Genomic DNA, 21,516 nt, shown 5'->3' on the forward strand with positions numbered 1-21,516 from the left:
GAAATATCAAAATGTATAAGGATACTCATGATCTCTTGACAGGTCAGGTCAAGGTTGGACCGTATCAATTAGAGGAGGAGCTTCTACCCACCCCCCACCCCCACCCCCCACTTTGGATGTAGTTGCATCCAAACCATCGTAACTAGTGTGAATGTGACAGAGCAGTGTTGGATCCACTGACTGAATTGGCTCTAATCAATGATCAGAATTCAGTTCATTAGGTTCATTATTACAGATAAACTCAGCTGTCTGTTTGCCTGTTAACTCTGTGCTGTGTGTGTGTGTGTGTGTGTGTGTGTGTGTGTGTGTGTGTGTGTGTGTGTGTGTGTGTGTGTGTGTGTGTGTGTATGTGTGTGTGTGTGTGTGTGTGTGTGTGTGTGTGTGTGCGCCTCCTGTCTGCTGCTCAGTAATGGCCCAATGGATTTGTGCAGATCAGGAGGGTTGATGGGAAATCCAGAAAAGCCAATTAGTGCCATGCTATTAATATACACACATATACACACACATACTGTACATGCACACATGCCAACAAACACACAGACCTGCATCATGCACTTGCGGGTCCAGACACTGGCTGAACTTTACTGGCAAAAAAAAAAAAAAGACCAGTCAATGAAGCATCCAGGCACACACATGACCACAGGCCTGCTGGTCCTGCATGTTCATAGTGTGACACTAATGCTGCACTCAGAGCTGCTCTACCTTACTAACCCACTGCAGCCAGTAAATAAAAACAGCATGGTGTTCCCAGGAAGGAATCTTGTTGTTCATTTTTTTTTATTCCACGTGTTTTTAAAAAAAACTTTCTTAATGAATGTTTATGCTTAATCTTAATGTACTCCAATACTTGTTATTGCTGGCCACTCACAACCAAAAGAAACACTAAGGGGGATCACTCTTTAACAAAATTCTCCAGGGTTGCTTGCAGTACTTGAGACAACCGTTCATAAGTAAGAATTGATAGGAGTTTATCATACCATATTGACAATGTAATAATGTATTGATTGAGTAATGATTCCCACATTTTTGTTGTGTTGTCCTTTAGTGTGTGTCTCATTGCTAACTGGAATAAAATGGAATCTGCAGATTTGTTTTTAGAGTTTTCCAGAATGAAAATCTGCTGAATTCTGCAGAATGTTGTTTTTTTGACATATAAAGTAATATAACAAAAAATGTTCAATGAGTTAAAACTCAGTCACATTGTTCTGGAAATAAAAACAAAGATTTGCCCACTGACATCTCTTCCTATCTATCTCTCTATATTGCTCTGTTAGCTACCACGACCCACAAATAGTGACGTGCAGTTTAATGTCCAGTGTGGTCACGTTTGATTGGCTGAATTTTTCTAAATGCCTATGAATACATTATGAGCAAACATTTGAATATTGTACATATTTTACAGGACATAATTATGTAAAAATACTGATACTGATTTTATGACCTATATTTGGAATAAAATAAGAGATAAATAAGCAATTTACACAGGGACACAGGATTAAAAGGTGGGGGAAAGGTCGTCCGTGTGGGCCCGCTCATATGGAATCAGAGTTGGTGCATAATATGTATTCAAATCAGATACGTTGGTACTTGCCATGCTTCATTTGATCTGGACTGTGTTAGTAGCAGGCGGGGAGTTCTGGTCCTCTGAAATGATGCGAACGCGGAAGTAACTTAAAACTGCATTCTATAAAAAGGCCACCAGGGGGCGACCGTTTTGGTGTCAAAAGGACTTCCGTCTCTATACAAGTCAATGGAGAATTCACCAACTTCTCACTTTATTTATAACCTCAGTAAACGTTTTCAAAATGTGTTTATGGTCTTAATCGCTAGTTTAAAGCCTTCTTCAATGCAGTATGATGTTCATTTGTGAAATTCTGGCCTCCCTGATTTTATATTTGACGATAAAGCAGGGTATGCATTAGGGCGTGGCTACGTCGTGATTGACAGGTTAATTGGTTCACAGGTTCAGGAGGGCGCCTCATGCTCCTCCTGATGCCCATATAAGTATAATCCGTGTTTTTTTTTTACCCGGGATGCACCGGAAATTTTCAAGATGGCGCTGCTCAGATCCGATACTACGCTTCCAAGCAGCAGTCCACAAACCAATGGGTGACGTCACAGACGTTACGTCCATTTTATATACAGTCTATGGTTAGTAGTTCTCAGTAGATGCAACTCTCACCTTTCACCTGCTTCCTGGTTGTTTTCCAGGTGCAGCATCGCATCACGGGACAGGTGATGGCACTGAAAATGAACACGCTGGCCAGCAACAAAGCTAACATGCTACGAGAAGTGCAGCTCATGAACAGACTTTGCCACCCCAATATACTCAGGTAGGTCACTTTGTATACACTGTGCATCTAAAAAACACACTTTAAACATATAAGGCTGCCTGAAGCTGATATAGTACTGAGTGAGGTTAGATCAGTAACTTTCAGTACTATGGCATGATAGTCATTGAACAAAATCTACAAAGAATCAAAGAAAAAAGATTCAATTGAAAGTGAATAAAGATAAATTGAAATCAACCAACCACTATAACGGAGTAAAACATTTAATTACTATATTCTCATATTTCTAAAGTAATTATCAACTAAATAATAAAGTAAGTAATACATATGGCCACTTATTTTGGCAGGTTATGAAGGCTGCATGAAAGAGCATCTGAGCCAATGATGAAAAATATCAAGTATTAGTAAAAGTACTGTAGTATTATGAGCGATGTAGTATGCAGTATTACAGTAAAAGTACTGCAGTATTATGAGCGATGTAGTATGCAGTATTACAGTAAAAGTACTGCAGTATCATGAGCGATGTAGTATGCAGTATTAGTGGTTTGGTCCTCTGACTGATATATTATAATATATGACATCATTAGATTATTAATAGTGAAGCATCAGTGTTAGAGCAGCATGTTACTGTTGTAGCTGCTGGAGGTGGAGCTAGTTTACACTACTTTATATACAGTTAGCTAGTTTAGTCCAGTGGTTCCCAACCTAGGGGTGGGGCCCCTTCCAAAGGGTCAGCAGATAAATGTGAGGGGTGGTGAGATGATTCATGGGAGAGGAAAGAAGAAAAAAGTAAGTTCTGATACACAAATGTGTTTTCAGTTTCTGGACTTTTTCTCTAATCTTTGATTTTTGCTGAAATATTGGATCATTTGAACATTTATTGAAATGAAATCATGTGAGAAGTTTAAAGGGAAAAATCTCTATTTGGTGGATCTGTTAACAACTCATAGACATCTGAAATGTGAGTCCACCTTTAACAATGTGTATTTTAAAAGCTTGTTATATTATCCATTGTGTCAAATCTGCATCTGAAAAGTAACTAAAGCTATCAAATAAATGTAGTGGAGTAGAAAGTACAATATTTCCCTCTGAAATGTAGAAAGTAGCATCATATGGAAATACCTGAAATACTATTGAAGCTCTTCACTGCTGTTAATGAACACAAGGGGGCGCTGAATCGACACATTTGTACATGTATTGGTTGAATGCAGGCTGTAACAATGAAGGAAGATACTGTGACTGTAGATTCATAAATGATGAAATGTCTTCTTTTAAATCATAGTTTCTCCACCTCTCCTCAGGTTTCTTGGGGTTTGTGTGCACGAGGGTCAACTCCACGCTCTGACTGAGGTAAACCCATCACTCACACCTCTCCTTTTCATTCTGGGTCACGTTTCTAGTGACTCTCACTTTCGCACTGGCCTTTTATTACCTTCACCTGGTTTCATTCATTATCATTATCATTATTATTATTATTATTAAGATAATTATAATACAGCTGCTATACAGTGTGTACATCAGTGTGAGTCTGCTTTAATTATTATGCTCCAGTAGTAGTAGACGTTTACAAAAGGAGTCTTCCAAACTCATGATGAAAGGTTTACATGGTTACCGTGGAGAGAGAGGTGAACATAGCTGCCCTCACCAGCAGAGGACTCTGTTGACTGCTGAATAGAATCATCTGACTCAGTCTAATGAAAATACTAATAAAAATATGTGGGTCATATTCATGAACATAATTGTTTCCCTTCATATAACCCTTCCCAAATGTTGCATATTGTATATATATATATATAGAGACACTGTTGCCAAATGTCTAGTATATACTGCCATACCATCTGGGAGAGGGGTGGTTACCATGGTTACACCATAAGATAAATCAGATAAGTGACAGCTGTGGTTGTATCTTGCAAACAGTACTAAGCAGTTTATATGTTTCATGTCTTCCTCTGTTTTTGGCGTGCAGTTGTTGAATTACACACAGAAAATGTGTGTGTGTGTCAGTGTGTGTCAGTGTGTGTGTGTCTGTGTGTACAGCATATGAAAGTGCAGTACTATTAACGCCATGTCTAGTTTAGATTCACTCATTCAGTGAGATTTGGCTCTTCTCACTCACTCTCTATTTTGTCCTCCGTCTCTTCCTGCAGTACATAAATGGAGGCAACCTGGAGCAGCTGCTGGACAGCGATCTGTACCTGTCGTGGGGGGTCAGGATTGGTCTGTCTCTGGATATCGCCCGGGGGCTTCAGTACCTGCACAGCAAAGGCATATTCCACAGAGACCTCACCTCCAAGGTACAGCAGACCAGAGTGATATGCACTGTATTGATCATGAGGGAGAAATCAACTACAAACCTACAGACATCTTGTACCAAAACTAATAGAGCGAGTAAATGTTAAGGAAGGTGCATTGAAGGTCTGTATGTTTTACTGTCACTGAGAAACATCTGGCCTCCTATCAACCGAAGCAGGAAACAGGAGGCTCAAAGCAAATGAATAACAGGAAAAGAGCTAACAGTTAGCTCTTACAGTTACTTCTACAAAAGGAAGCTGAACACAAGCTCAGGCTTCCACCCTGAGAGCTATTTCTTCCAGACCTCTGTAGCTGAGCCATTGTTGTCGTTAAGTTTCCACTTGTAATGGAACACAATGAGAGTACTTGAGTTATTTAGACTCACAGGAGGTTCTTGTAAAGCAGTGCAGGGTTTAGATCAGGGGTGTCCAAATCATTTTAGTTCAGGGGCCACATGCCGCCCAGTTTGATTTCAAGTAGGCCAGACCAGTAAAACCATTACATAATAATCTTTAAATTCTATATATACAACACTGACGTTTTGCAGCCATGGCTGTCAGTTTGGGGTTACTCTGGTAAGAGATGCTGATAAAATGTGTCCATGACCACTGACACAAGTCTGTCCTTCACATCTGAATCATGCACTAAGTCATTATGTCGAGTTGGACGTCAATGAGAAGATCAGAAGCCTTGACTATGAACAGTGAGCAATTAAGTTATATGTTAATATAGTTATATTAATAAACTGGAATTACTTTTCCTACTTTGCAAAATGATCCAGTGGGCCAGTTTGGACCCCACGGTGGGCTGGATATGGCCCACGGGCCGTATGTTTGACACCACTGTTTTAGACGATGTTCCTGCTCCAACAACCATTAAGCTCAGAATACTCATGTTACAGAACGATTGAACCTGCTCACATATAATTACAAATCAATGTTTATTTGTATTTGATGTGTTTTAAGGTGTTTGTAGATGTAACCTACTTACTGACTGTTTTACTGTGCAGAACTGTCTGGTCCGCTGTGACAACGGTGTGTTCACTGCTGTGGTGGGAGACTTCGGCCTGGCAGAGAAGATCCCAGATTACAGGTCAGTGGGGAGAAATCCACACTCTACATATCTTTAAGCTGCTGTAGCATCACTATTGTTTTATTGTATTTGTTATCACTTATTCAAGAATACTGTTTTGTCCATTTTGAATTTATATATAAAATCACATGCAGTATAATTATACACTTATTTTTCTGATCTTTATATTCGGCTTGTTTTACCCTTTTTACTTTACTGATACTGATGATGTTGATAATAACACGATTGTACGATAAGTCAATAATGGAGTGTGTCTAATATTATAATTAAAATGTTAACGCTAGTTCACAGCTAATTCTCACCGGTGTCATTCTTCACAGTGATGGTGCAGAGAAGCAGCCTCTGGCCATCGTGGGCTCTCCCTATTGGATGGCTCCTGAAGTTCTGAGAGGAGAGCTGTACGATGAGAAGGTAAAACTGTTTCTTTTTTTTTGTCTTCTGCAATATTAAAGCAACACTTTAATATTGTGAAAGAAGAAATAACACCTCTAAAACACACCCTTGTCCATTTCAGTACAGTCCTGTGTGACCAGTAGTACATACTGGGTACATACTGTTCTTATACTGTAATTATAGAAACATTTACATTGTTCTTCCACTAAAGTAAACACACTTGTATATCAGCAGGATGTTCATAGTTTCCAGAGTGTGCTCCATTCCACTCACTCCCAGTCAGATGAAGAATGTAGATATTAAAGCAACAGACTGCAGAGAACCAACAGTACAGTATTTGAACAGTATTTTACCCCTAAACTTAAAATTGTGTTTAAAATCTGCTCCACACAGAACAAAAACTGTGCTGTGTTGTATTTGTGTAGTTCTATACTTGTAACATAAATAACATTCTGTGAGAAATTTAAAAAGAAGCAGCAAAAAAGACAGCAGCTTTAATTCAAACTAACATGTGAAATCATGTTGGAGCTCCAACCTGTGTGTGCTCAGTCAGATGTAACACACACACACACACGCACACGCACACACACACACACACACACACACACAGGATAGAACTGACATCACTTCCTGTCCTCTGTTCAGGTGGATGTATTTGCATACGGCATCATTCTGTGTGAGATCATTGCCCGGATTGAAGCTGATCCTGATTTCTTACCCAGGACAGAGGTGGGTGTTTGTGTGTGTGTGTGTGTGTGTGTGGGAGGGGGGTAACTGTCAACCAGTAATCCCATCTCACTGGCCCAGTAAAAAAGCTCTATTGTATTTATTCTTTAATTTGTAAGGACCTTTAAATAAGACAATGAGTTCTGCCACTATTACGTCATCTTCAAATTAGATTATGTATTCTTCTTCCTTATTCTGTTATTACAGCTACTGTAATCATTTATTTATTTTTATCATTATTGATCATTATTATTTTCTTAGTATAATAATAATTATTGTTAATTTATTCCTTTTTCAACATTTATTCTATTTAGTTGTTTTTTTTGTCTTTTTGCTGAATTTATATATATTGAATGTATATATATATATATATATATATATTTATATATATATATATATATGCATGTGTATATGTAAGTGTAGGTATGGGTGTATTTATTCTATATATATTAGTACTATGGTTAATCAAGAGTATTTTGGGAATACTTCTTTCTAAATTAGTGCAAAGTGTGAATGCAAATTTTGGTGTGTGTGTATGTGTGTGTATATGTGTATGTGCAATTGGTTTTATATGAGTGTATGTATGTGTGGAAGTAGGTGTGCCCATACATACAATGTTTAGGTATGTGAACTATAACTCTTCTTTTCTGCTACATTTAATTAATTAATTTATTTATTTGAACTTTTCCTTATTGCAGACTGTTATGGGCAGATGTTATATATTTGTTTTCAATTCAAAACATCAAACAAAGCTTTGAAAAAAAAAGTATTGTAACATAAGAATGAACTGAATATCTGTATAAAGGTGTAACTCCTTATTTAAAGCCTATATGTTTATTTATACTTGATGTTACCCTGGTGTGTGTGTGTGTGTGTGTGTGTGTGTGTGTGTGTGTGTGTGTGTGTGTGTGTGTGTGTGTGTGTGTGTGTGTGTGTGTGTGTGTGTGTGTGTGTGTGTGTGTGTGTGTGTGTGTGTGTGTGTGTGTGTAGGACTTTGGTCTGGATGTGGAGACATTTGAGAACATGGTTGGTGATTGTCCACCAGCATTCTTAAGCCTGGCCGTCACCTGCTGTAATGTAAGTGTAACTCATGACTGTTATTGTGTTAGTCAATGTTTCACACACTTTCACTCTTCTTTGACATCATCATGGACTGTTGGATCTCTCTGAGGTTTCATAATTACTGACAGTCATAATGATGTTATTTTCAGATGAGTGCAGAGAGGCGTCCCTCCTTCTCTGACATTGTCTTCACACTGGAGAGCATGGAGAGAGGAGAAGAGGAAGAGAAGCCCATTGCACTTGGTAAAAAGATCAAATAAAGATATTTATTTAGTCACTTGTAGATTTGATACTTTTTATACCTTTGATTCTGATTATCCAGAGGGTGCACGTCATTTTACAGTAACTGCACAGATGTGATGCTACCACCTATAACCACTGTCCAGGCTTTTCTCTTTTCATATTCCAGTTGAGCTGAGGAGTGTGCAACACTGAGAACAAAACTGAAACAGGGAAGGTCTTGTAACTAAGTTTAACCCAGAGCCCCTTTTTAAGAAAAGGCCCCAAGATCAGATGATAAAGCAGGGGACATGAAATATGATCTAGGCCAGAAGTAGGCAAATAGCGGCCTGTGGGCCAAATGTGTCCCTGCAGAAAAAAAAAAGTCCCAAATTCTGACATTAATCTAATATCATTTTTCACAAATCTACAAATAACAATATAATCACAAGCCTCCTGTAAATCCAAATTATTGTCATATATCCTTGTTACATCTAATACTGCCCCCACACCAGCAGAGACATTAAAACTGTCTAAGGTCCAATAAACCTTCCAGAAATTAAAGCTTAATATGTGAATTCAACAACTTTTGGCAGAGGAAGAGAAATGCTGTGTTGATGCCAGTTTCCCTTTTAGATACAATCTTTAACAGTGTTGTAGATCTGTTTTATTGTTAAATACATTTTTAAAAATAAACATATAAACCTGAGTTTCCACTGCATCGATTAACGCCCCAGTTTCATGTACTTGAAGGCTTGACACATGCCTGCCTTCAGACATGAACTCTTCATGTCAGGTTTTCCCCTTCAGAGATGATATACTTCAAGGCTGACTCATATGCAGAATAGTGTTGAATACCAAACCAGACCCAGCAACTGTCAGCAACTCAGCAAACCCCCCCCCCCCCCCCCCCCCCCCCCCCGAGAAGTACCTGTTACAACCCTGGATGTTAGAATGTGTCTGTGAAAATGAAAATATCTCCAAACCTCATTCAAGAGGGAAAGTTTGGGAAATTTGTGAGTTTTGGCTATATAAGTACACATGCTGTGATTCTTTTTTTAAAGCTCAGATAACCTCAACGATACCTTTATGATTACCTAATGTTTTTACTTACAGTATTATCACACACTGTAACAGAGAGAATATATTAGAGGATTATGGCAAAAATGTCTAAGTGGTGTAACCATAAAAATGTTGTACCAAATAATTCAACTTGCTTAAAAACAGTAAATTGTCAATAAAACACCATATCAACTAGTTTGGCATGATCTTACATTATAACTTTTATATTAAATAAAGGTAATGGAATACAATTGTTCTTAATATTACATTTACTCTGGTAACCATGGAGATCAGGAACTATTTACATTTTTAAATGAAGTAATTATTAGTAGAAATACACATAAATACACTGCAGGTGGATAAGATATTGAATATTTATCATTCTTTTGTGGTTACACCATTTGACATTTTCAGGAGCATTCAGTCTTACTTTTGGTAGAAAATGGTACAAATGTCATTTCAAATGATATAAAACCAACAAATATACTAAATGTACATTTTAACAAACCCGATGCTGCTTTTAAAACTAGTTTTTTAAGATATTTTTAAATTTCTCATCTTGCCAACACTTATTCATCACTGACACATCTACATATGTACCTGCTCATTCCTTTCTTGATGTCTCTATCTGTGTTTCTCCCTTCTCCCCCCTCTCAGAGCCTGTGGTGGTGGACGTCAGCCCGTACCGGCGCCGCAGCTCTCCCTGTCACCCCGGTGACCGCAGCCAGCTGCGTCAGGGTTTGGCGAGGAGCCAGTCGGACATGTTACCCCCGGCGATTCTGACCCCTCCTCTGCTTGGGACCCCTGCGCGGGTCAACCCTTTCTCACTTAGACAGGACCTGAACGGAGGGCGGTGTAAACTCTTAGACACGCCCAGCAAGTCTGTCATCTCCCTGACCTTCACCCTCCCGGCTCTTCGTGACCCTTGTGCCTCTCCACACCTTCTCAGAGGGACGCCGGGTATGCGGGCGCCACCGAGGAGGTGCCAGTCGCTCCCCTGCACCCCAGAGCTCAGCCGGACTGTAGCCTTGCCAAGAGACACAGATGGGACAGAGGAAGAGAGGGATGAGGATGACGGAGTGACGGCTGTTGATGTAGGGATGGAGGAGGATGTGGAGGATGACATGAGGAAGAGGACGAGGGTGGATGAATGGTTGACAGAGGAGCACATTGAGATAACTGAGAAGAGAGAGGTGTTAAAGGAGGAGGAGGGGATGGGAGATGATTCAGGTCATGCAGTTGAGCTGGAGATGGTGTCTCTGGAGCGGTTAGAGGAAGAGGAGGAGGAAGAGGAGAGTGTATGTCTAACAGAACCCATGGACTGTACCAAGTCTCCAGAGCCAGCAGAAGGAGTCCTGGACTCCACACCTGGAAGAACCCTGTTTACCTCCACCTCCTCTTTACGGACCAATGGCTGGCGACTTCCCATCTCCAACGGGCCGCCCTCTCTGCCTCCTCTGCCACGACTGGACAACAACAACGGCTCAGCTCTTGTGATTGGCCAGCCGGTGCAGTGGGGTGGAGGGGCTCGGCCTAACGGTTACAGCGGTGCCCAGGTCATCTCCTCTGACCCCACTGGCCCCTCTGAGCAGGATGAGGTCATTTCATGTCCGGGATGCTGTCTGGTGGGTCTGAGTTTTCCTTCAGTGTGCCTCCGCGGTTCCGCCGCCATACCCGCCCCGCGCCGAAGGGCTTCGTTACCACGGCAGCGGCCCTACCGGAACCTCAACGGTACTATAACTAGCGGCAGCTCGTCTTCGTCAGCGACCGTCGCCACGGCAACCAAAGCTCTACTGTGTCGAAACACCAACGGACTCGTAGTGGCTGGACCGTCTCTGCCACGTGAGCCTGGCCGGTCCCTGCCAGAGGCCCAGACATAGACCCTCACCCTATGGGGGTTTTTGCTTTGAACTTGTGACACGCACCAGCACTAAATGTTAACGGACAAATAGAACATTACTATATGTTGCTATGAGATGTGTTGTTAATTCTGTAGTAGTGAGAGGGAGCTAAGCTAAGCAGAATACAGATGAACCAGACCAGACCCAGTGAGCTACAGTCAGGATCAACAACACATCACTGCCACGGCAACGGTGCTTATCCAATCAGAGCAGCTAGTCTAACTCCCACGCCCCCATCTCTACTGAACCAAATCACACCAAAACTCATCTACACTCAACTGTGCTGGCTTCAGTTCTAGAGGCTGTAATGGAAAGAGTGTGTGTGGCTGACTTTACACTTTGAAGGACGGATTGAGTCCAAGGATACTTCCAGTTTATTAATCGGGTCTTATTTTTGTAGTTTTGCTGTGATTTGTATCAGATCCCAGCCATCATGTCCATGTGGGCCCCATAATTAAATTTGGGCTGCAAATATGGGTCCCAAGTGGGTTTGTCTGCAGTTTACATGGTGGCCCCACCCGTGTTTGCCGATATGGGCTTCAAGTGTGTTCTGACTGGGTTTCAGGTGGAGCCCATCTGGGTTCTAAGTGGGATCAGAATGGACATTAAATGGGGCCCATTTAGGCAGCCCACATGGGCTTCACATGTGGGGCCCATGTTTCTGAAACAATATGGGGCCCATACAATTTGCCCTGTTTATGCCCATGTCTGCTTAGCCCACTTACATCCCTTACGGGGCTCATACAGTCAGCCCATGTGGGCTTCACATGTGGGGCCCATGTTACTGAAACCATGTGAGACCCTCAAAATTTTCAGTTCAAACCCATGCCCACTCAGTACCCACGTAGCCCACATTTAACCCATGTGGGGCCCACATGGACATGCTGGCTGGGTTGTATTCACCAAAATAAGAGCTGAGGTCCAGAAACACGAGCAGGTTGCAAACATTTATTATACAGAGAAAACAAAAGAGTTCAATTATGACCCAAGCCTTAGTGTTATTAACATCAATCACACTTCATTATTTATGCCTGTTTTTCTCTTTAATGAGTGATTATTACAACATTTTGGGTGTGATCACTCTCAGGGTTTTTTGCTAATCTGACCGCTTTTATTCAGACTTCATTGTATTGTAGTGATGTCATTGCATTCCCGGATCTCAGCAACATACAGTGTTATCACCACTGATAGGAATGATAGCTAAAACAATGAAAATGAGACCCAACTGGAATAATCCTTTAATCTGTGCAGTAGTTTTTGGTAACAGTGTGGAAGGTATGGAGCCAAATCAAGGTCGATGTTTTCTTCATTCAAAAAAGAGAAAGTCTAAGTTTTGATATTGAATTTTTGAAAAATAAAACAATGATTATAAATCTCATCTTTTCTGTAACGCCCCTCTCGCTTCATACCACGCCTCCAAAGCAATATCAAGGCCAAATGTCTGAATCTGAAAAAAACGATTTGAAAACAAAAAGATGAGATTTGAAACTGTAAAAAGGAAAACATTTGGATGAAAGTAAATAATTTATTCAAAAATGAAATTATTTACATAGTTTTTTTTAAAAATACATTGTTTTATTTTTCAAAATTCAATATCACATTTTGGACTTTTAGTTTGAAATCTCTTTTTCGAATGAAGAAAACATATGACCTCGATTTGGCTCCGTAGGAGGGGGAGTTTTATAATTCCTTGTCCCTCTCTTTATAGAGGACGTTTGTAAGAAATAAGAAGCTCTTTTGTTTTGCGTGGCAGTGTCACTCTGATGGAAACACTGCTGCACTGTAAACACTGTCAAAGTTCTACAGGGAGAGAAAAGCAGAGAGCAGATGTGAGCTGGGTTTACCTCAGAAAAAACACTGCTTTTGATTCAGTTTCATTGATTAACAGTAGTTACATGGAGGATATTTATAAAATGAATAAAGATGATTTACTTCTTACATTTTTATAGCAGTTGACCTGTGTGTGTGTGTGTGTGTGTGTGTGTGTGTGCGAGAGAGAGAGAGAGATAAAGAGGCTGATATTTGATGCTTTGGGGGATTTAAAGGAAGAAACTTTTGGGGCTTGTCATGTAGATTCTTTATTTTTGCACTTGAGTTTGGAGCACTTTGCAGTAAAACAGCAGGCTTTTACTAGATGGTGCTTTATTTAAATCTGTGCTACTGGTGTTTAATGTGTGTGAGTGTGTCTGTGTGCTTCTGGCCTGACAAGCGACACACCTTTTACCCTTTAACATCCACTCCCCTTCACATGTATCTTGCGTGTGTGTGCGTGCGTGTGTGTTTGTGTGTGTGGGTGTGTACATGTGCATTTTGATTACACTGTTGTAACTTAAAAAGTGGCATGTGAAGAAGGTATGAATATTTATTGTACAGATCATTCCACACACTGTGTGTGTTTGTGCTTTTTGGGAAAAAGGTAGAGTGATGGATACTTGCAGGATCATTTTTATCCCATCATTTCTGATGTTAAACCATGGTTCTCCTTCATTTCCATCTTCTGTTCTTCTACAACTAGAAACCTGCGTGCAATAATCTGGTAATAAACAATTATGGTTGTGCATAATTCCCTCTGCTGTTTTTATTCTTTTTGAAACATTCACTAAAGTGTAGAACTCCAACTGGGATGTTCTTTTATTAAACTAACAGAATAAAGTTGAGAGGCAGGAACTATGACTAATGACTCGTGTAGAGTCATTAATCAGTTCCAACCACACCAATTAACAATTTTTCAAAATGTCAATTAAATTGTAATTAGTGATTAATGTGGTCAGACATAATTGAAGTAACTACACAATTTAAAATATTCTTGAATGATGTTAGACTATGATTAAAAGTTCAATTTGAAAGAAAAACAGTAAAAAACAAAACAAAATGTAAATTAACTAAATGAACAAATTGTTAATTAAGTAATCAAGAATGATTGAAACTCATACTATATTGTTTTCTGATTCTGGTTTTACTTGAGTTCATTTTTAGGTCATCCTATAAACTTTAATCCAAAAGTCTGTTTTTTTTTGTGGTGGTGTTTCTAATATATATTAGAGGAATGAACCTTAATCTCCCATTCAAGTACGACTTCAGCTCTCTGCTGTCGTTTATCAGACTTGATTAATGAATGCTACCAGTGTGTGGCAAACTGAAGCCTTACACTGTATTGGTTCTTTGATTGAAAAAGCTGTTTAAAAAGTCAAAGGTCCTGGACTGTGACTACAGCAGTTCAGCAAGAAAAAGTTAATCACTGATCTTAAAACTTGGTCATGTGTGCCACTAATGACCAGCAGAAGTTAAACATTGTGCAGATTTGATTAAATCTACAGAGCAAATCAGTTTTCGGTGTGTTTTGTTTAAAACTCAAACGACAAAGCCTCTTGAATTCATTACCACTCTGATTCCATACATGAAGTAGAAGATAACATTTAACTCAAGTAAACAATGCTCATCACTGCAAGTACAACAAAACCATCACAATTACTTCAAGCAAGCATTACATTGTAGATAAGCAATATTTTAAGCTGCTTTGCCCGCAGTGTCCCATCCACCAATGCTATGTTTAAACAACCACAGCACACTGGTTAGGCCTAAGGTACAACAACACATACCTGAAACAGACACTGACAAACACCCACTTGATTTCTATTACAATGAAATCAGGAGATTAATGGAAGAAATTACTAATTGGAAGCAGAGAGAAAGATAGGATTAAAAATAAGGAGGCTCCCACTAAAATCGATGATATGATTTCCGCCATTGGCTTCTTCTACACTGCAAAGGTTGCATAGGCTCATGGATAATGTAATATTCTTATCTGTCAAGCAAAATTACGGACAAAATGTGGTTTCTAAGAAGTGAGGTTGAAGTAATTAAACCTGGTGGTAATGATATAAACATATAGGATTGTTACAGAATCCTGTGTTTCTAGGTCAAGTTGAAGTAGGAAGAGAGAATGAGGAAAATACTCAGTAAGTCCTCAGTCTCGCCCATCCTGTGCTCCATCCTGCTAATCACTGTGCAGTGTGCATACAGATGTGACCTGCCCTCATTTATAGAAATCATCACCTCTGCAGCTGCAGTAGCTTTTAACTTCACAAAGGTAGATAGCATAGAGACCACTGTTTCAGATATGTCCTGTCACTGAGCTTTCCTACCCTTATTCATAACTGTCACCAGCTCTGCAGCAAGTTTCCTTTCTAAAAGTCAGATACCACACAGACATATTTCTTTCTGTGCTGCAGCTCCTATCTGTTTTACATCAAAGCCAGCAGTTAAAGTGAACCCCACTCTGGTTAAGAGCTCATTCATGATACCTCATCATCACACAACATCAGGTTGGTCATAAGTTCTCAGTCTGGACTCAGTTCTGTTTATAGTGACACAGAGCATTTTAAGAAAACAGAACAAATGCAGTTCCATGTTCTGTCCATAGGGGGAAAACAGTTCATTGTGCAGTTGGAAAGAAATGCTGCCTTTTCTTGTAAATGGTGGAGGAAGGGGTGAGCAGTGGTTGCAGTAAGGAGTAAATGTGGAGCATCCTAGATATGCAGACGGGGAGGAAAGATAATAGAAGTGAAGTTAATGTAGAAAGAGAAGTGTATACATGATAGACATTCAAATTGTAAAAACTGAACAGTTTTAACTGAACAGGCCAGGATTCAGTTTCAGTTTCACTGTGATGTTCACAGTTCAATAACTGTAGGTGTGGTTTGCTGCTCTGAGACATAAAGAGCAGAGCAGCAGCAGAGAGACTGAAAGGTCTGGCATCTGCACTCTGTACCATGGCCAGCCATTACTACTCCTTTGGTAAGTCATTGTGATATTACTCAGCTGTTGTCAAAATACACTCCAAGATATATAGCACCCAACTACTCAAATTTTACCATTTCCTCTTAGCTCTTTGTTAATATTATGAAACCTGATTATCAAAACATTACTATTCATCTACAGGTATGGTGGGTGCTATAACACAGTCAGTGAGTGTATTTTTGGAAGTATTGAGCAATATATGTTTATATTTAATTGCAATCCAGATGTAGCATGACAGTGAATGTTAAAAAATGAACAAATATTGTTTACTGAATATTTCAGTTTTCATGTTGCAGGTTAAATGTAAATAGCTTAACAGGGAAGGCTAATCGAGTAACTGTGGCCAGTCCAGATGGCTCCAACAATAGTGTGTCTTGGGTGTTGAACAGTGTAAATATTTCTTTTAAAGCAGAGATTACAGCTAAAATGTTGGAAAGATAACATTAGAAGAGAATGTATTGGATTGGATTGCACTGTGTATGTAACATATCTCCTACAGAGGTATGTAACATCTGTAGGAATGCAGGAGAAGTTCCTCTGGAGGTGGGAGTTGAAGATCTCATGAACGGGGGCCTCCATCAAACTTATGTTAACTATCCATCAGTGTTTCAGAGAAGTGGAAAAACTTTCCTATTTTTCAACTGACTCCTGTTGTCCAGAGCCATGGCTCCTCCTTACATACCAGATGCTAAATGCAGAACCAGCACTGTAGCTGTATTCTGCAAGGCTCCTGTACAGAGAGTGTTCATAACACAGACCTATGCTGAGTTAATCCAAAGATGCACACATTCTCACACATGATATTTTACACCCTCAAACCTAAGACATAGTACAATGACTTTCTACTAAAGTACACAGTATATCTGTAATAAATTACACAAAATTGACAGCCATGACTTCAACAAAAGACAAAAGGAACTTGTCAAGTGTCAAATAACATAAGAGGTATGGTGTGTTCAAATAGAATTACAAAGAATTTATATGAACTAACTTCACCCACTGCACCCATGTTAGATCATTATCAATATGTGCCACTAGTAGTTTTTGAGTGTGTAACCTACTGTGCACAACAATATGCAGTCAGTTTCTGCTCCTTCAGAAACTGCCCCTTACTTTTGAAATTTAAAACAGATGAAGGAACATGTTGGACTCAATGTGCAAGAGATCACTTTGTTATGCACAGAAATGAATAAAAATGAAAGCTTTTGAATACCAATAATCTCATGTAATGTTATTTATTCTTCCATTCAGGACAAAATCATGAGGTGCTGAGGATAGTGATGATGGGGAAGACTGGAGTTGGAAAGAGTGCCTCTGGAAACACCATCCTGGGAAGACGATACTTTGAATCAAAGTTCAGTGCTAAGTCTATGACTGTAGACTGTTCTAAGGGCAGCAGTGAGGTTGATGGACACTCCGGGCCTGTTTGATACCAGGTTTGGCATGGATAGAACAACTAAAGATGTGACCCAGTGCATCACTTATGCTGCTCCTGGACCCCATGTCTTCCTGGTGGTCATCAGACTGGGAAGATACACTGAAGAGGAAATGAAGACAGTGCAGAAGATTCAAGAAATCTTTGGCCAGGCTGCAGACAGATACAGCATGGTGCTCTTTACTGGTGGTGATCTTCTTGAAGGTACCACTATTGAGGAGTTCTTGGATGAAAGTTCAGACCTGCAGGAACTTGTATCCAGATGTAACGGCCAGTATCATGTCTTCAATAATAAGCTGAAGGATCGTACTCAGGTCACTGAGCTGCTCCAGAAGATCATAAATATAATCCAGAAGAACGGAGGAAGCCACTACACCAACCAGATGTTCCAAGAGGCTGAGAGGAAAATCAAGGAGGAGAAACAACGTATCCTCAAAGAGAAAGAAAAACAAAAACGCAGAGAACAAAAAGAACAGGAGAGAAAATTACAGGAAAAATATGAAAAAGAGATGGAGAGAATGTATGCCCGACTCCAGGCTGAGAGAGAGAGGGAGATGAGAGAGAGAGAGGACGAAAGAAGGAGGGAAAGGGAGGAGAGGGAGAGGGAGAGGGAGAGAGAGAGGCAGGAAAGAGAAGCAGCAAGGGAGAGAGAGAGAGAGGAGAGAGAGAGAGAAATTGCAAATATGCAGAGACTTTTAGAGGAAGAACGTGAAAGAGAACTGGAAGAGGAAAGAGAAAGGCTGAGAAGGCAAAGACAGCAGCAGGATGATGACCCGTGTACAATTCTCTGATTTGGTTATTCTGTTATTCTTTGTATTTGTGTGCTACTCAGCTGATGTGAAATAAACAATCTTTAAATTCAAAATTTCTTCCTTTCATTATTAATACATTTTAGCACCAACATGCATCTCTCATCTTTTACCATATGAACACTGTTGGCCTCTCAGGTTAGCAGAAGTCTGTTAATAGTTTCCAAAGTTCAGACTAACCCTTCAAACTGTATTTAGTTGATATCAACTACTGAGCTGTAACAAACCCTCTGAATTATATACTTGAAAACAACATGAACTAACTTAAAATCTGGGTTTTCTTTCATCTCCACTGCTTTATATTTACCTTGTATCTTGTATTATTTCTCTTTTTCTTTTTTCATTCTCATATCAGAGAATGACTAGTATTCATTTGTTCATTAAAATATTGTGTGATTTACTTATAATGTAATGCTTTTAAAGTCTGTGTAAAGTAAGAATAAATATGTGTTCTGAGTTTGACATACCACAGAAAAGTGTGTTGTTAACCACCCTGCCAAATTTGAATGATTCGCCAAATCGCCAAATATATGAAATTAGGCTTCAAAGTTGTGTAAAAATCAGCCTCTTTCTCTGCCCCCAAACACTGTGGGAGTGCCCGTCGAGTTCGCTGAAACCCCGCCCCCTACCAAGTGTCACCTGTCAATCAAAGTCACCACCTCTGCCCTAAACATGGACGCTCGGCGGCTAGCTCGGCAGCTAGCTAACTGTAGACTGTAGTAGTAGTAGTAATAGTGTGCGCTGAATGTATTTATACCACTACAGCAGCAGGGGCGGGTTTATACCAACGCGGCGGTGACTTTCAGACCCTGAACAAAGAAATGTTGAAACACAGTTTGAAGCCTAGCTCCACAATTCAAATATTAATGGTTGAAATGCTTTTTACACATTTTTTAGAAATACATTTATGACATATTTAATGTGTTTAGAAGAAAATGTCTGAATTAACTTTACACGGTCATTAAAGCATCTTATAAAGAACTTTGAATTGACTTTGTGTATATAAGCTATTGAAATAAACTTCTTGATAACATAATTTAAACCATATGTACTACTACTATTAAAAAAAATTAATAAAATAATCCTGTGAATAAAAAGAATAGAATAAAATGAACCAGAAAAAGAGAAAAATTTCAAACAGATGAAAAAGTAGGAATTTGGAGAATGGGTACACATTCATTTTTGAGCAATTCATTTTTCGCTATCTAGGTATGTACTATACTAGCTAATATGTAAACTAACTTTTAGATCTTAAAACATGCTTTTATAGAAATATTTTTTGTCAACCATGCATATGTGTGTGTACACTTGTCTAATCTCATGCTATAGATGCTATAAGACAGCGTGAGGAGCTACATGCATAAATACATGTGAATAAAACGGACGGTTAGTCTTTGGTCATGGGCTGAAGTCATTTTGATAAATGGTACAATGCTCCTGATATATAGTCACAACAATTATACAGTTAAATAACAAGAACTGCAAATTATGAATGTATAATGTTGTGATACTCAGAGTGTCATGTATTTATACAGTACCTCCCTGAGCTACTACCTTATTGTGGTGGAGGGGTTTGCATGTCCCAATGACCCCAGGAGCTCAGTTGTCGGGGGCTTTATGCCCCTGGTAGGGTCACCAGGACTAGGACTCCTTGGAGGGGGTGCTGGAGGGTGCTCCCTCTGGGGATTCCATCATTCTGCTGGGGGACTTCAACGCCCGCGTCGGCAGCGACAGTGAGACCTGGAAGGGTGTGATTGGGAGGAACGGCCCCCACGACCTGAACCCGAGCGGTGTTCTGTTATTGGACTTCTGTGCTCGTCACGGATTGTCCATAACGAACACCATTTTCAAGCATAAGGGTGTCCATATGTGCACTTGGCACCAGGACACCCTGAGCCGCAGTTCGATGATTGATTTTGTAGTCGTGTCGTCGGACTTGCGGCCGCATGTCTTGGACAATCGGGCGAAGAGAGGGGCGGAGCTGTCAACTGATCACCACCTGGTGGTGAGTTGGCTCCGATGGTGGGGGAGGATGCCGGTCAGACCTGGCAGGCCCAAAGGGTCTGCTGGGAACGTCTGGCAGAGTCTCCTGTCAGAGAGAGCTTCAACTCCCACCTCCGGGAGAACTTTGATCATGTGCCGGGGGAGGCGAGGGACATTGAGTCCGAGTGGGCCATGTTCCGTGCCTCCATTGTCAAGGCGGCCGACCAGTCTTGTGGCCGCAAGGTGGTCGGTGCCTGTCGTGGCGGCAATAACCCGCTGGTGGACACCGGCGGTGAGGGATGCCGTCAAGCTGAAGAAGGAGTCCTATAGGGCCTTCTTGGCCTGTGGGACTCCGGAGGCAGCAGGCAGGTACCGGCAGGCCAAGCTGGGGGCGGCTGCGGCGGTCGCTGAGGCAAAAACACGGACATGGGAGGAGTTCGGTGAGGCCATGGAGAACGACTTCCGGACGGCTTCGAAGAGGTTCTGGACCACCATCCAGCGTCTCAGGAGGGGGAAGCAGTGCACCGTCAACACTGTGTATGGTGGAGACTGCTGACCTCGACTCGGGACGTTGTGGATCAGTGGAGGGAATACTTCGAAGACCTCCTCAATCCCAACGACACGAAGCAGGGTCTGGGGACCCGGGCGAGAGCTCTCCTATCTCTGGGGCCGAGGTAGTCAAAAAGCTCCTTGGTGGCAGGGCCCCGGGGGTGGACGAGATCCGCCCGGAGTTCCTCAAGGCCTGGATGTTGTGGGGCTGTCATGGTTGACACGACTCTGCAACATCGCGTGGACATTGGGGGCAGTGCCTCTGAATTGGCAGACTGGGGTGGTGGTCCCTCTTTTTAAGAAGGGGGACCGGAGGGTGTGTTCCAACTATAGTGGGATCACACTCCTCAGCCTCCCTGGTAAGGTCTATTCGGGGGTACTGGAGAGGAGGGTCCGTCGGATAGTCGAACATCGGATTCAGGAGGAACAATGTGGTTTTCGCCCGGGTCGTGGAACTGTGGACCAGCTCTAGACCCTCTGCGGGATCCTTGAGGGTGCATGGGAGTTTGCCCAACCAGTCCACATGTGCTTTGTGGACTTGGAAAAGGCATTCGACCGTGTCCCTCGGGGGGTAAAAGGAGACAAACAAACACACACTTAAAGGACATCCATTTGTTGCATCATGAAGAGAGCACTGTGCTGAACAGAGAAGTTGAAAGAAGTTGAGTTATGACCCAAAAGGTTAAAATAAGAAGAATTTCACGACAGCAGAAATTGAAATAATTGTGTTGGAGGTGGAAGCCAGAAAAGACACACTTTACCATAGCGTGTCCTCCAGAGTGACGATGTTAATGCTGCAATAACTGAAGCAGTGAATACTGTGTCCCCTGAGGTTGGGACAGTGGCACAAGTAAAACAAAAAAAAATTTGATTGAAATGAAAATAGCATTGCTGCTTGCAAA

The 21,516-nt window shown here is 40.9% G+C and overlaps 1 protein-coding gene and 1 pseudogene across 1 annotated transcript in view; both read left to right on the forward strand.

Moving 5' to 3' along the window:
- Nucleotides 1–21,516, forward strand: part of LOC134001449 (dual specificity testis-specific protein kinase 2-like) — an 87,441-nt gene that overhangs the window by 7,376 nt on the left and 58,549 nt on the right. The window contains exons 2-11 of the mRNA XM_062441053.1: nucleotides 2,212–2,333; nucleotides 3,593–3,641; nucleotides 4,439–4,585; nucleotides 5,593–5,675; nucleotides 5,996–6,086; nucleotides 6,714–6,797; nucleotides 7,785–7,871; nucleotides 8,006–8,099; nucleotides 9,795–10,249; nucleotides 10,301–11,603. Of these exons, the coding sequence (XP_062297037.1) occupies nucleotides 2,212–2,333; nucleotides 3,593–3,641; nucleotides 4,439–4,585; nucleotides 5,593–5,675; nucleotides 5,996–6,086; nucleotides 6,714–6,797; nucleotides 7,785–7,871; nucleotides 8,006–8,099; nucleotides 9,795–10,249; nucleotides 10,301–11,017 (1,929 nt within the window). The 3' untranslated portion in view covers nucleotides 11,018–11,603. The remainder of the gene's footprint in view (nucleotides 1–2,211; nucleotides 2,334–3,592; nucleotides 3,642–4,438; nucleotides 4,586–5,592; nucleotides 5,676–5,995; nucleotides 6,087–6,713; nucleotides 6,798–7,784; nucleotides 7,872–8,005; nucleotides 8,100–9,794; nucleotides 10,250–10,300; nucleotides 11,604–21,516) is intronic.
- On the forward strand, nucleotides 15,811–18,119 carry LOC133998600 (GTPase IMAP family member 9-like; annotated as a pseudogene).

Source organism: Scomber scombrus, chromosome 2 (assembly GCF_963691925.1).
Source record: "Scomber scombrus chromosome 2, fScoSco1.1, whole genome shotgun sequence".
NCBI lineage: Eukaryota > Metazoa > Chordata > Actinopteri > Scombriformes > Scombridae > Scomber > Scomber scombrus.